The sequence below is a fragment of the Vicia villosa genome, linkage group LG2 (assembly GCF_029867415.1).
Source record: "Vicia villosa cultivar HV-30 ecotype Madison, WI linkage group LG2, Vvil1.0, whole genome shotgun sequence".
NCBI classification, from domain to species: domain Eukaryota; kingdom Viridiplantae; phylum Streptophyta; class Magnoliopsida; order Fabales; family Fabaceae; genus Vicia; species Vicia villosa.
Window position 1 is genome coordinate 135,970,626 of NC_081181.1, and position 13,536 is coordinate 135,984,161.

The 13,536-nt window shown below is 38.8% G+C and overlaps 1 protein-coding gene and 1 pseudogene across 1 annotated transcript; one reads left to right on the forward strand and one right to left on the reverse strand.

Annotated features, from left to right (window-relative positions):
* Nucleotides 1-1,637: 1,637 nt before the first annotated feature.
* Nucleotides 1,638-8,957, reverse strand: LOC131650107 (mitogen-activated protein kinase kinase kinase 20-like; annotated as a pseudogene).
* Nucleotides 8,958-12,025: 3,068 nt separating this feature from the next.
* Nucleotides 12,026-13,263, forward strand: LOC131650108 (uncharacterized). Its single transcript, XM_058919841.1, has 2 exons — nt 12,026-13,104; nt 13,179-13,263. The coding sequence occupies exons 1-2, from the start codon at nt 12,026-12,028 to the stop codon at nt 13,261-13,263; spliced, it is 1,164 nt and encodes a 387-aa protein (XP_058775824.1).
* Nucleotides 13,264-13,536: the final 273 nt, after the last annotated feature.

Consider the following 13,536-nt stretch of genomic DNA (forward strand, 5'->3'; position numbering starts at 1 on the left):
GCTATATCATTTCTAATATATGAATGTTTTTGAATGGTCAAATAATGCAATTATTTGACTGTCATGTAATCTGATCTAACTGAATCATGCATACAAACCGGGAATCCGATAAACTATAACCCGATCAAACTGATTTTTTTGGTCGGAATTGGGGTTTGGTATGGCACCCGAGGTTTGGACTGGATTGCGTTTTTGAGCCCGAATTCAAACCTATATGACCGCCTGTCCACCCCTAATTAACTATATATATTTTTTCAACAATAAAATTATAGTTTAACATTTTCTTAAACTTGCGTGCCATAAAAATATAAATCATCTAAGTATCATAATTATTATTATTATTATTATTATTATTATTATTTAGTATTATTATTATTTATTATTTATTAATATTATTATTATTATTATTATTATTATTATTATTATTATTATTATTATTATTATTATTATCATCCAAATAAAGACTTAAATCTAATTCAATAATATCCTCTTCGATTAAAACTACTTCTTCAATGAATAGATCCTTAAAAAAAAAAAGGATTGTTGTTTTAAGTTTAAAGTTTACATTATCGAAAATACCTAACTGAGAAATTATTCCGTATGTTTGTTACCACATTTAAAAATATATAGGAAAATAGTTTGTTAAAAACTAAAAATAAAATTATTTCCCTCCTCCATTATCCTAATCACCCTAATTATTCCAATTAAAAAGGAAATAAAATTTAAATAAATTTGATTTATCCTCTTTGTTATTGGTTGTTCCTAAAAATATGGATTTAGCTTTGTATCCATGCAAGTATTTTTCAAATATATATTCTTTATTATAAAAATGAAATAACTTTAAAAAAAATGACTTTTATGATTTTATTATAATGTAAGAAGGCAAAAATGTTTATTCTCATAAAATTTATATAATTTTTTTTAAAGTTAGTTTTTTTTTTTTTTGGAATTTTCTTGAAGTTATAATTATCAATTTTAGTTAAAATGTCAAATTATATATTCAACACCTTTTTAAAAAAATAAATTTCCATATATTTATTTTCAAATAACTTATTCTTAAGAATATTTTTGAATCCTTCAAACAAGCTCAATAACTACACTTAAAATTTGAATTTGATGCAATCATTAAAAAATCTTCAAGCACTCTATCACCACAACAAACATATGAATCTGTAACTTAACTTAATTTACATCATTATAACATTAAAAAAATTATTAAGAAATTGTTAAATTTACCTTAAATAAGTTAAAAATTATCATGCCTAGAACTACAATTGTTTAAGACCTTGATCCTTGTATTTGTTACACATTCGTGTTTGGCATGATGGATACTGATTTAGCTTTATTTGACACTATACTTTTTTATTGTTGGTTTAGCAATGTAGTAACAGAAACAGAAAATTTTGATTTAGCGAGCATCATAGTTTAACTTTATCATTTCAGAATATTGCAAAAACTTTCATTCATTTCGATACTCAAAAAAATATTACAAAATAGAACAAATTCAAATATATTAAAACAACTTTCATTCATTTCATCAAAAAGAATTAATTAACATCATGTGATATAAACATTACAATGTGATTCATCAAAATTCTAATTTGACCGGACAAAACACCAGTCTGATTCTAATCAATCTATGTAACTAATTGTTGGAGTCTCTCCGTCGGTAAAGTCTTCACAGTAGAAAAGGCCCATTGAATAAAATCAAAGTGAGTTCTTGGAGACATTAATGGCAATGACAACTCTTTCATAGATAAAACAGTTTCATCATCATTAGAAATAAAAGGGTGTTTCAATAGCATCTCAGCACTCCATCTTTTCATAGGATCTTTAACAAAACACTTTTTAAGAAAATCTTTGCCTTCTTCTGATAATTCATCTGGAATCAATGGTAATTCTTTTCCAATCCCAATACGAATCATCAACGACCACATATTTTACTTGCTACTCATAATCCATGCTAGTTTACCGGTAATCATTTCCACGACGGCGCAACCAAGAGCCCAAATATCCACCGGAGATTCATAAACGCTATCGTTAACCGACTCCGGCGCCATAAATATAGGAGTTCCTCTGAATTCCAACTTCTTCTCACCATGTTCTAAACCTTTCTCCTTTGCTAGACCAAAATCTGAAATCTTAACATTTCCGTTGTCGAATACAAGAATGTTTTCTAGCTTTATGTTACAATGAACAAAACCGTTTTCATGAATGTGTTTAAGTCCTTCTAAAACAGACCTTGTGTAACGGCGAATGAGAGTTTCCGAAAACTTTCCTCCGTGATTCTTTTTGTTTAGAAGGCAAGAAAATATATATTAACGGGAGAACAAAGGGGGTTCTCCAACCCGTATACACCGGAAACCAACCAAAACGAGAAAGAAAATTACAAACCAATTATCCTTATGAGAGGAAAAACACCGGTTCCTTACAAAACTCATAAAAGGAATAATTGGGATGAGTAATCTTCCCACAAAAAGACCACTTCCACACCAAAAGCTTGATGTTCCACACGGTATTGTCGACGTTTCAAGGATCATTCCGGAAACAAACACCGTTTCTAACTAACCATATAGCCCAAGTAATAGCTAACCAAACTACACCCAATTTTCTATCTTTCACCATATTCACATTAAAAAAGGAGTGTCAATCCATAAAAAAAAGCAAAGCACTCTACAAAATAACTATCCCCTTTACCAACCCATACCGCTATATCGCACCAAATCTTCTTCACCACCCCACAATCAAAAAAGAGATGATTCAAGTTCTACAAACAAACACCACAAAAAGTACATAAAGAATTCTCTAGAGAAAGAGCAATACCTCTAAGAACCAATTGGTCTTTTGTTGGAAGTCTATTGCGGAATAATCTCCACCCGAAAGCTTTGATCTTGAACGGAACATCCATCTTCCAAATCAAGCTAAAAACTCCATCATGGATATCGGGAGGGCCATATGGAATCCGATTCGAATCCAAAAAATCATAACACGAAGATACTGAAAAAGTCTTTTCCATATTACCATTCCACTCCACAAGTCTTTACCCACTTTCCAACCGTTAAACTCCTCCACTTTATTTTTCATTCTATCCGCCTCCTCTACTACCTCTTCCGCTTCCAAAAGGTAATCGGAAATACCAAAATTACTCCACTTCCAATTTCCATCCAACCACCCCCCCATCGCCGCTACCGATACTTTTTTCAACTGGGAAAACTCATACAAAACCGGAAAATCATCTCTCAAAGAAACACCATCTAGCCACTTAGAATCCCAAAAAGGTGTAATAAAACCATTATGGACAATATAGCTAGTTCTTTCAACAATAGGATCCAAGATGAATGAAGAACTAACCTTAATCATATCCTTCCACCAAAAGGAACAAGAGGAAGATGATTTTGCCTCCTTGTCAACACAAAACACTTTGGAAGATAAATCTCCATACCGCGCCTTCAAAACGTCTACCCACAAAGAATCTTTCCCTTGAAGAATACGCCACCGCCATTTGTTTAAGAGAGCCATATTGAAAGAATATATATCTTTAACTCCTAAACCCCCTTTTTCTACCGGTAAAGTGACATCCTCCCACCTCACCCATTGAATTCTCCTCTTTTCCTCCACCCCACCCCATAAAAACTTACTTTGAATAGAATTAAAACACCTCACCACTTTTTTTGGCATTTTGTAGAAAGACATAGTAAAAATAGCCATAGAACTAAGGATAGATTTTAGAAGAGTTATTCTACCTCCAAAATTCAAGAAGCGATTCGTCCATCCTTCCAACCTTTTCCTCATTTTAGACAAAAGCGGCTTCCAAGTTGCTTCCCTTCTCGAATTATAACCAACCGGCATACCTAGAAAATAGAAGTTACTCTCCTCCACCTTACATGATAGAACGAAAGATGCCGCTTCCAAAAAACCCACATTAGTATTAATACCTATCAATTTACTTTTTTGATAATTAATACCAAGCCCCGAAACAATCTCAAAAGCTCTAAGAGCCACTTTAATAGCCCAAACTTGTTTCCAACTACCTTCTCCCACAATTAGAGTATCATCCGCAAATTGTAAAATATCTACCGAACAAGACTCCTTGAAGACAAATCTTTGAAACTCTCCCACTTCAATAGATTGTCTAATCAAACCCGTAAGACCTTCCGCCGCTATGACATAAAGAAAAGGAGAAAGAGGATCTCCTTGCCTCAAGCCTCTTGAAACACTAAATTCCTTCGTAGGGCTCCCGTTAACCAACACCGACATACTACTAGTAAACACCAATGAGTCCATCCACCTCATCCACTTCTCCCCAAATCCCATCCTTTTAAGCATGTATTTCAAAAAACTCCAACTAACTTTGTCATATGCCTTTTCAAAATCCACTTTGAAAAGCATACACCTTTTACCTTCTTTTCTAGCAAAATCCACCACCTCGTTCGCTACTAAAACACCATCAAGAAGTTGTCTTCCGGGAACAAAAGCGCTTTGACAAGTGGAAATTACCGAGTTAAGTACTACTTTTAACCTACCCGCTAAAAGCTTCGCCGCCACCTTGTACATGCACCCCACCAAGCAAATAGGTCTATATTCATCCAACCCGATCGGGTTAGAAGACTTAGGAACAAGCGTCAAAAAAGATGAAGTAACCGCCTTTGAAATCGGCCTTCCCTCAAACAAATAGTTCAAAAACCGGATGAAATCGAACTTAATAATATTCCAACACTTTTTTAAAAAGAGAAAAGAATATCCATCCGGGCCCGGACTTTTATTACTACCACAAGCCCAAACCGCCTCCTTTATCTCCGATTCAATAAAAGGTCTTTCAATCCCCTCCGCCTCCTCACTACTAATGGAATTGAAAGGAATAACTTCCAACAAAGGTCTATCCTCCTCGGACTCAACAAACTTTTCCCCAAAATGATTAAAACCCGCTTCTTTTATATCTTCAACCGAATCTACCATACCTTCCGGTAAACGAATGGGACCAAGATGATTACGCCTTCTTCTTTGTTTCATCACATTATGGAAAAAACCACTATTCGAGTCTCCCTCTTTAAGCCAATTCAATCTAGACTTTTGAAGGATCAAGTTCTCCCTAATCCTCAAATTTCTCCAAAAACTACTACAAGCTTCCTTTCTCAAATAAAAATTCTCTTCAAAGGAAGATGAGGAAAAATTAGAAATAGATACCAACCTTTCATCGGCCTTGTTCATGACACAGACACCTTCTTCCATATCAAGATCAAACTTCCCAAAAACTTCCTTATCCCACCTTCTAAGCTTGTCTTTTAAGAGCCTAAGTTTCTCTTTTAGGACATAATCACCTCTTCCTTCCACCTTCAAACTAGACCATTCCTTTTCGACAAACGGAATAAAAGAATCCAAAGAGAACCACTCATTGTTGAACCTAAATGGTTTAGGACCCCAATTGCAAATATCTTTACATAACCATATCGGACAATGGTCCGAAATATCTCTATCCCCAATCAATTGACCAACCACTTCCCACCTTTCGACCACCTTGTTAGACAAAAGAAATCTGTCTAATCTACTCATCGATTTTCCGTCCCCACTAAACCAAGAGAACTTTTTCCCTTTGCAAGGAATATCCACCAACCCGCTTTTATCGATAAACTCCGAAAAAAGGTCCGAGTCTATATAATTTGCCGATAGAGTCCTCCCTTTCCTTTCTCTACTATTCTTCGTTGCATTGAAATCGCCTCCTATAATCCATTCACCGTCTTTGAAAGAGTCCTTCAAATTCAATAAAACATTCCACATCGCTTTCTTCTTATTCATATCACAAGAAGAATACACGTTTATCACATAATAGCGGTCTCCTTTCCAATTAACATGGATCCCCAAGTATCCCTCTCCTCTAAAACTACTTAACACTTTCAAACAATCTTTCTTCCAAAAAGTAATAATCCCCCCGATCTTCCCAAAGAATTAGAAAAAGAAAAGTCCACCTTCGAAGAACTCCAAAAACTCTTGGCCAACTCTTCATTCATACTAGAAATCTTAGTTTCTTGTAAAAAGAAAATATCCGCTTTACCTTTAGAAATTAAGGAATTAATCCTTCTCCTTTTGAGTGCATTCACTCCCCCTCTAATGTTTAGCGATCCAATAATCATTGAGTAACTTTGATTATTTCCTTCCTTTCCGATCCTTGTTGGAGTTGTAAAATTCCGCCGTTCTCCAAACTCGCTATCCTACTTATCAATTTGTTCCGGCCCTCCGCATCGACCACTCCCAAAGCCACTATCGCTTCCCACAATTTATCTCCTACATTCAAATCCACAAAGTTCCATTGTCTCAAATTGCTTCGGAGAATATCTGATTCCTCCTTTTAGTAACCGTAGCATAAAGAAGTACTTCCCCCTTCGTTGTCCTTCGACCCTGCACTACCTCCATTAGATCCCTTCCTGATTCCCTTACCTCCGCTACCACGCACTCCTTTTTCATTAATCCTTTTACATCCCATCTCCTGTTAATGATTTAAATTTCACCTTCTTGTTAATAGGACCATGCAAATTTTTTTCTAAACCAAAGCCTTCGCCTCTGGTCACTGTTAACTGAGTATCAACCACAACCGTCCCTTTTCCACTTCCAGTAGCAAGCGGATTGTCTGCCGCAACAGACCCCTCTCCACTGAGCACAAAACCTCCTGCACCCTTGAATTTCCAACCCAAAGAGCTGCCAGCCATAATCTCTGTTCCTCTCTTCGAAACCCCACCATAAAAACCAGAGTTGCTAATTGGATCTTCACCAGTTCCCAATGGAACACCAGCGCCCCTGTTATTATTTCCCAACAAACTGCCTGCAACTTCTTTAAAGTCCCTATGCCAACCAATAGTAGGTAACACTGCCTCTAAAACATGATTACCAGAAACTGGTTCTTCATACTGAGCATAAGAGCAGAACTTCTCAGCCATAACCTCCCCTTCCTCCCCAGACCTGGATTTGCCGCTACCCCCATCCCTCTCATCAGCATAATTCCGTATTAAAGCTAGAGACATGTCGAAAATACCGTTGCCAGATGATGCTCCATTCCCTGTCCTCCCTGAAGACGCCACAGAATTTCTCCCGCAATGAACCTGCTCCTTAGAGACACCGCCACTGTCCAGCTTTGTATCTTCGCCACGACTCAGTTTACTCGCCTCCGGAATGCTTCTATTTGACATATTTACTAATTTATCTTCAGAATACACAGTATCATAGTTATCCTCTTCCACCCATCTTCCTTCCGGTTCAGTAGAATCACAACTGGACGAAGCTGAGACCGGTGAGCTTGGTTTAACCAGAATCTGTCCCATAGCGTCTTCTCGAAGAAAGATATTAAAACAACTTCCCCCAATGTCTAATACCATAGTATCAGGAATCGTAAACGAAATAGGAACATTGATTAACATCCTCGCAACGTCAAACTTATCCCCTTTAGCCGTGTTCTCATCAATACAGATAAAACTACCCCACTTTTCTTCCAGCGCAACAAAGAACTCAGAATGCCAGACGACAACCAGAAGCCCATAAATCCTAATCCACATATCTCTATTACCATCCACCGTACCTTCCTCCCATCTCTTCACCTCTGAAAACCAACTTCTCCACCAACATTCACCATCAGCTATTAAATCTTCGATAAAGCCCTCCTCCATCTCCTCGAGCAAACATAAATTACCACCTAACGGAGAGACATTAACCGCAAAGACGCCCTCCATATCAAATTGGGTTTGAATGTTAAAAGCCGAACCCGAAATACAAACTTTCCCCACGTACGCCTTAGAAAACCTTTGCCTCCTACTCTCCTGAGGTTGAAAGGAAAACTCGCTTCACTTCTCAACATCCTTCCCAACACTCTCCACGGCCTTCCCCACCACTTCCGCATAAGAAAAAATTTTCATGCACTCCCCAGCCCATTTCCTATCTCCCCCTAAAACTTCCTTCCCGTCCTTACTCCTATTAAACCATCTGCCTTTCGATCTTCCATCCCTTCCCACGGCACTCGACTTCCCCTTTTGGAACCTTGGCAAGTTCACATGGATTTTCTTCCCAGCCATAATGGTATTGTCTAAACGAACAGCTAACATCCTACCATCCAACACATCAATAAATCTAGCAAATCCAAATCTCTTACCTAATCTATTCCTCCTAGGAGATAATGTGACCTCCACCACACTCCCAATGCAACCAAAAAGTTCATAAATATCTTTCGCAGATGCCGATTCAGGAAACTCTGAAACATACATCGAAGTTACTTCCTTGTTCAGTGCCGCCAGATTCCGATTCCTCCCACCAAAGGGGAAAGTATCCCATCTCAGTGGTGACCGCTTAACGTAAGACACACTCGTCCAACCACCAGTCTGCATCTAAAACACTCAACCACGTGACCCAGAAAGCGACCCTAGAAAAAGATCCGCTGAAATAGACAAAGAAACCCAGAAACGGAACAAAGAATACCAGAAAAAGCTAGTCACGGAGAAACACCGAGAAAACCTAGATCAGAGAACGAACAAAATCCCTTCCCGACAACGTCCATGATCCTAAGATCAGGAATTTAAACCGAAATCGGAAAAGTGATGTAAATCCCTAACCTGAGGTCCCTGGGGAAACCGACGCGACTACACGGAGACCGCCGCCTGACGAAGCGCAACGGAGGCCATTTTTATTTATCTCTTGAGTTGACCGGAAAGTGTTCCACCGGCGGCATATTCAAGAAATATATTATAACAGTCTTCGCCATTTTCAAAAGTAAAATCGTGACCAAAACACTTGATAATATGTGGAGATGAACCTAAACAATCTAGTATGTGTTTCTCCTTTTGAAGAAAATGTGAGGTGTAGTTTTCGGAGGATTTGACGGCGGTGATAGACGGAAAGTTAAGAGATTGTTTTGTGTGTGTGGCTAAATAGACAGTGGCGAAGCTTCCACTACCTAGCATACCACCGCGAACCCAATCCATGTTTGTCATGTTTGTGTTACTATGAGGAAAGATGTATGTTATATTTCAAAACCTAAACCCTTAAATATCTGAGGTACCAACTTCTCTAGGATAAGATATAAATTTAAATATTTCCATCATCAAACCAAATTTAATTATATAATATTTATTAATAAGTATTAATTATTTAATAGCAAGAACTGTTAGTTATTATTCTACTATTAATTACGATCTATATTTTAAATAAAAAATTTATCTTCTAAACTGAGTTACTACACTCCTTTCTCAAAATATAATTCCCAATTATACATTGATAATCAATATAAAAAAATGATTTATTAATTTTGCAATTAATTAGGATCTCTCTTCTAAACTAATTTCCTAAATATTATTATCCTTATTATTCAAAGTACAATATATATATTTAATCATATACACACGTTTGAGATTGGAAATCAATAAAAAAAAAAGTCATACTAACGGATGCCCTAAAATATATTAAGAAATATACAAATAAAAAATTTGAATTAAAAAAAAAACAATTATAAATAATAATTAAATTTTTTTTGTAAAATCATTATACAATTTTAAAAAATATTATATTTACCTCTTAACTTATGCCTTTAAAACGCATCTTAGTATTACCTTAAAATAATCATTTTAATTGATAAACAATATTTTACATTGTAAATCCTGATAAAATAATGTAACATATATTTGATATCTAACACTAATTATGTTAGTTAGAAATAGTATAAGAGTATTGTTCCTGCGTAACAATATTTGTTACCGTCCCCAATGCGGGTACAACTATCACATGTGAAGGCCAAATTCTCATATTCCTTCACCCACAAACCCTAATTCATGCCTATAAATAGAGGGTATCACTCCCTTGATCAAACACACAAGAAATCCCAAAGTCACTCTTCATTCCAAAATCCATTTTTTTTGTCATTTGCATTTCAATAGAAATTTTTAGTTAGAGAAGTTCTGGGTGCAAACCAACCTTTCTAACATCTTCCATACATCATTTGGAAGCTGTTGATCACCTCCAAACACTTACCAAACACCTCAAACTCAGAATCACTTCCATACCTCCGTTAAAGCTTCACCAAAGGCCTTATCATTCAAAACTTTGTTCCATAAGCTCACTAGCCAAAATATCCATTCAAACACCTTCACTATGTCATATGGAAGTTGTTTGAATCATTCATTTGGAGGTGAAACACATGGGACATCAAATTCCATTTTTATTTTCTTGTTTTGTAGGTACAATCGAGAAACCGGATTGTGGTTTATCTCAAGAAGACTTTGACAGTTGTCATTGTGAAAGTTGTTGTAATCAAGTTTGATTTAATGGATTAAGTCCTCGTAAGAGAGAGGCAAAATCACCTTGGCGGGTGAAATGGAGTAGTTTGAGTTCAAACAAACCAGGATAATCAAACATGCCTTAAGTTTTTTATTTTATCAAAAACTCAATCCAACCCCCATTATTGTGTTTTTCGAACCTTCACTTATGACATTGTTCATAAGATTTATTTTCATCTTATTTTCATAATTTCTTCAAGATAACTAAGATTTATTTTTAGAATTTAATTTAAAGTACAAAATACAATATAATAATAATAAAATTATTTATATTTATTTAAATAGGTCGGTCTCATAGGCGTAAAAGGTTTTTTATATGGCCTGTTGCGTAACCTTTTTAGTTAAATAGGCTTATAAAAAAGCCTAGGCCTTTTCTATTTATATAAAAAGCCTGGCCTGACATAGGCCTATGTAGGCTGGACCGTAGGCCCCTGTTAGTCGGTTTGGCCTATTCCCACCCTTAGCTGTGTTATTATATTGGCTTTTCATGTTAATTTTTATATGAAGGATGACTGTAATTTAAATATTAACACAGTATTTAAGTTTCAACAAAACTGAATGTCAAAATTGAATGTCTAGTTTTAATATAATTATGAAGCATGATTGTTTATTATAATTTATGAATTTTTCTGCTATATCATTTCTAATATATGAATGTTTTTGAATGGTTAAATAATGCAATTATTTGACTGTCATGTAATCCGATCTAACTGAATCATTCATACAAACCGGGAATCCGATAAACTATAACCCGATCAAACTGATTTTTTTGGTCGGAATTGGGGTTTGGTATGGCACCCGAGGTTTTGACTGGATTGCGTTTTTGAGCCCGAATTCAAACCTATATGACCGCCTGTCCACCCCTAATTAACTATATATATTTTTTCAACAATAAAATTACAGTTTAACTTTTTCTTAAACTTACGTGCCATAAAAATATAAATCATCTATATACTATTATTATTATTATTATTATTATTATTGTTTAGTATTATTATTATTTATTATTTATTAATATTATTGTTCTGGACTGGGTCAAGGTTAGGCCCAACATAGTTTCGGCCCAGTAAACCTCAGAGGCCCAAGTTTCTCCGTGGTCCACCTCAGCGTCTGGGGTGCCCACCTTAGGCATACTCGGCAAGACCGTCTTCACAGACCATATAGCGCCTGGCAGGACTGCTCCCCGCGAGCCAATCGACGCCCGGCACTAGTGCTCCCTCGCGAGCACCACTCGTTGCCGAGGACCCTGCTCCTCGCAGGGCTCCTTCATATCCAACCCTCCGAGTAATACGGAGCCAACGTGGCCCCTAAAAGACCGCGTCTCCCTTAAACTTCGGAGCGGTTAACCAGGACAGAGGGCACTCACGCACCTCTGATATTTTCGCTAAGGAAACCTGGCAGTCTCCTAGTTGGGCTTGGTAGTCCAACCCAGTAGTGAGATCATGGCCCAGCGCTGGGGGCTATAAATACCCTCTTTCACTAGAGGGTCAGGTATTCACTTCTTTCTAACCTTTAGCTCGTACTTGCACTCCTTTGCTCGTCTACTCACTTTGGCATCGGAGTACCTTGCAGGTACACCCCCTCCTCTTTCCTAGAAGATCCAGTCCGAGCAGCCAGCGACGATTCTTCTGATCAGGTACGATCAGTGGCGCCGTCTGTGGAAAATCTTGCTTCCCCTTCTTTAACAAACAAAGATCAAAGCTAATCCATTCACGATCGTCATGGCTGACAACAACAACATCCCAAATCCTGATCCCTTCGTCCTGCAACAGCTGATCGAGGAGTCCACCTGCGAGGGGACGAATCGTCATCAGCGGGAAGGACAGCAGCACACCCCTGCCGGGCAGAGAAGGCCGAGGCATGAGACCTCACAACCCAGGGGGCAGCAGATCCAGAACATCCAGCAACTGCAGGGCCTCCAACAGGTTCAGAACGTTGAACAAGTTCCTCCCGAGGGACACGTTCAGAACGGGGAGGACGAGCAGGCTCGACCCCGAAATGGACCAGAACGGCCCCAGAATGAGAATGAGACTGACGCCAGAGACGGGCATGTTGCCTCCTCGTTCACCCACACCTCCGACAGGCGAAGAGTCTGCCACGAAGAAGAGGAAGAGCAGATCAACATCCCCGAGGGTGCTGACCCCACCACCGCCCTCTTGCTCAAGGAACTGCAGAAGACAAACAGCCTCCTCCGACTTCAAGACAACCGCATCCACGAGCTGGAAAGGAAGCGACGATACCGCTCCCCTCCGCGGAGGCGCTATCAGTCGCGTTCTTATTCCTCCTCGCGCTCACCACCGAGGAGACACCGTCGGCGTTCCCCATCCTCCTCACGCTCTCCGCCTAGAAGATACCATCGCCGGGGATCATATTCCAGCTCTCCACCACGAAAGAGCAGGAGAAATCAGAGACCTGAAGTCACTGAAACAGGAAGCCTCTCCCCTGAACGGGATCACCGAGGCCCTTCCAAAGCTGTGCTGAAACCCCGCGAACAATCCCCTCCCCGGGACAACCGCACGAGTCCAGACAAAATCCAAGGAAAGCCCCGGCGAGACAGACACTCAACCTCCCCGGGACCAAGTGACGAAGAGGACTTCCGCAGCCCTTTGTCCGAAAGTATCCGGAGAGCCCGTCTCCCACGGGGGATGGAGAAACCACCAGTTTTGGACCAATACGACGAAACAACTGACCCTGACGACCATATTCGGAGCATCGAAGCCATCATGGATTATCATGTCGTCCGGGGATCCATCAAATGCCGCATCTTTCCGACCACCCTCAGGAAAGGAGCGATGACTTGGTACAGGAACCTTCGCCCCAACTCCTTCCACTCCTGGGCCGAGCTCAAAGAACTTTTTTTGAGCCACTTCACAGCCTCCCGCCGGCAACCAAAGTCGGAAGCGAATCTCGAGGCCGTGATCCAAGGAGCCAACGAACCTCTTCGAGATTACCTAGATAGGTTCAACAAAGAAGTCGTCCAAGTACAGACGGCCGATTACATGAAAAGATACCTCCTAGAACGAGGACTTCTCCTCGGAAGCGACTTCAAGAAGGCCATAAAAATTGAGAAGGTACACACTATGAACGCCCTCCTCCGCAAAGCCCAAGCCTTCATTGCTTTCGAGGAAGGCGAAGCAGCTGCGATCAAGGCTTCGAGGGGCAATGGTGTTGCTCGCAGCTCAAACCTCGATGACTCGGGTTTGCGTCGAGGACATGACAAGAGGAAAGATGA

Excerpts from the sequence above, each read along its gene's own strand:
- LOC131650108 (XM_058919841.1), top strand. The coding sequence starts at position 12,026 with ATGGCTGACAACAACAACATCCCAAATCCTGATCCCTTCGTCCTGCAA. Across the intron at positions 13,105-13,178 it reads AGGAAAGGAGCGATGACTTG|CCTCCCGCCGGCAACCAAAG; the intron begins GTACAGGAACCT and ends GCCACTTCACAG.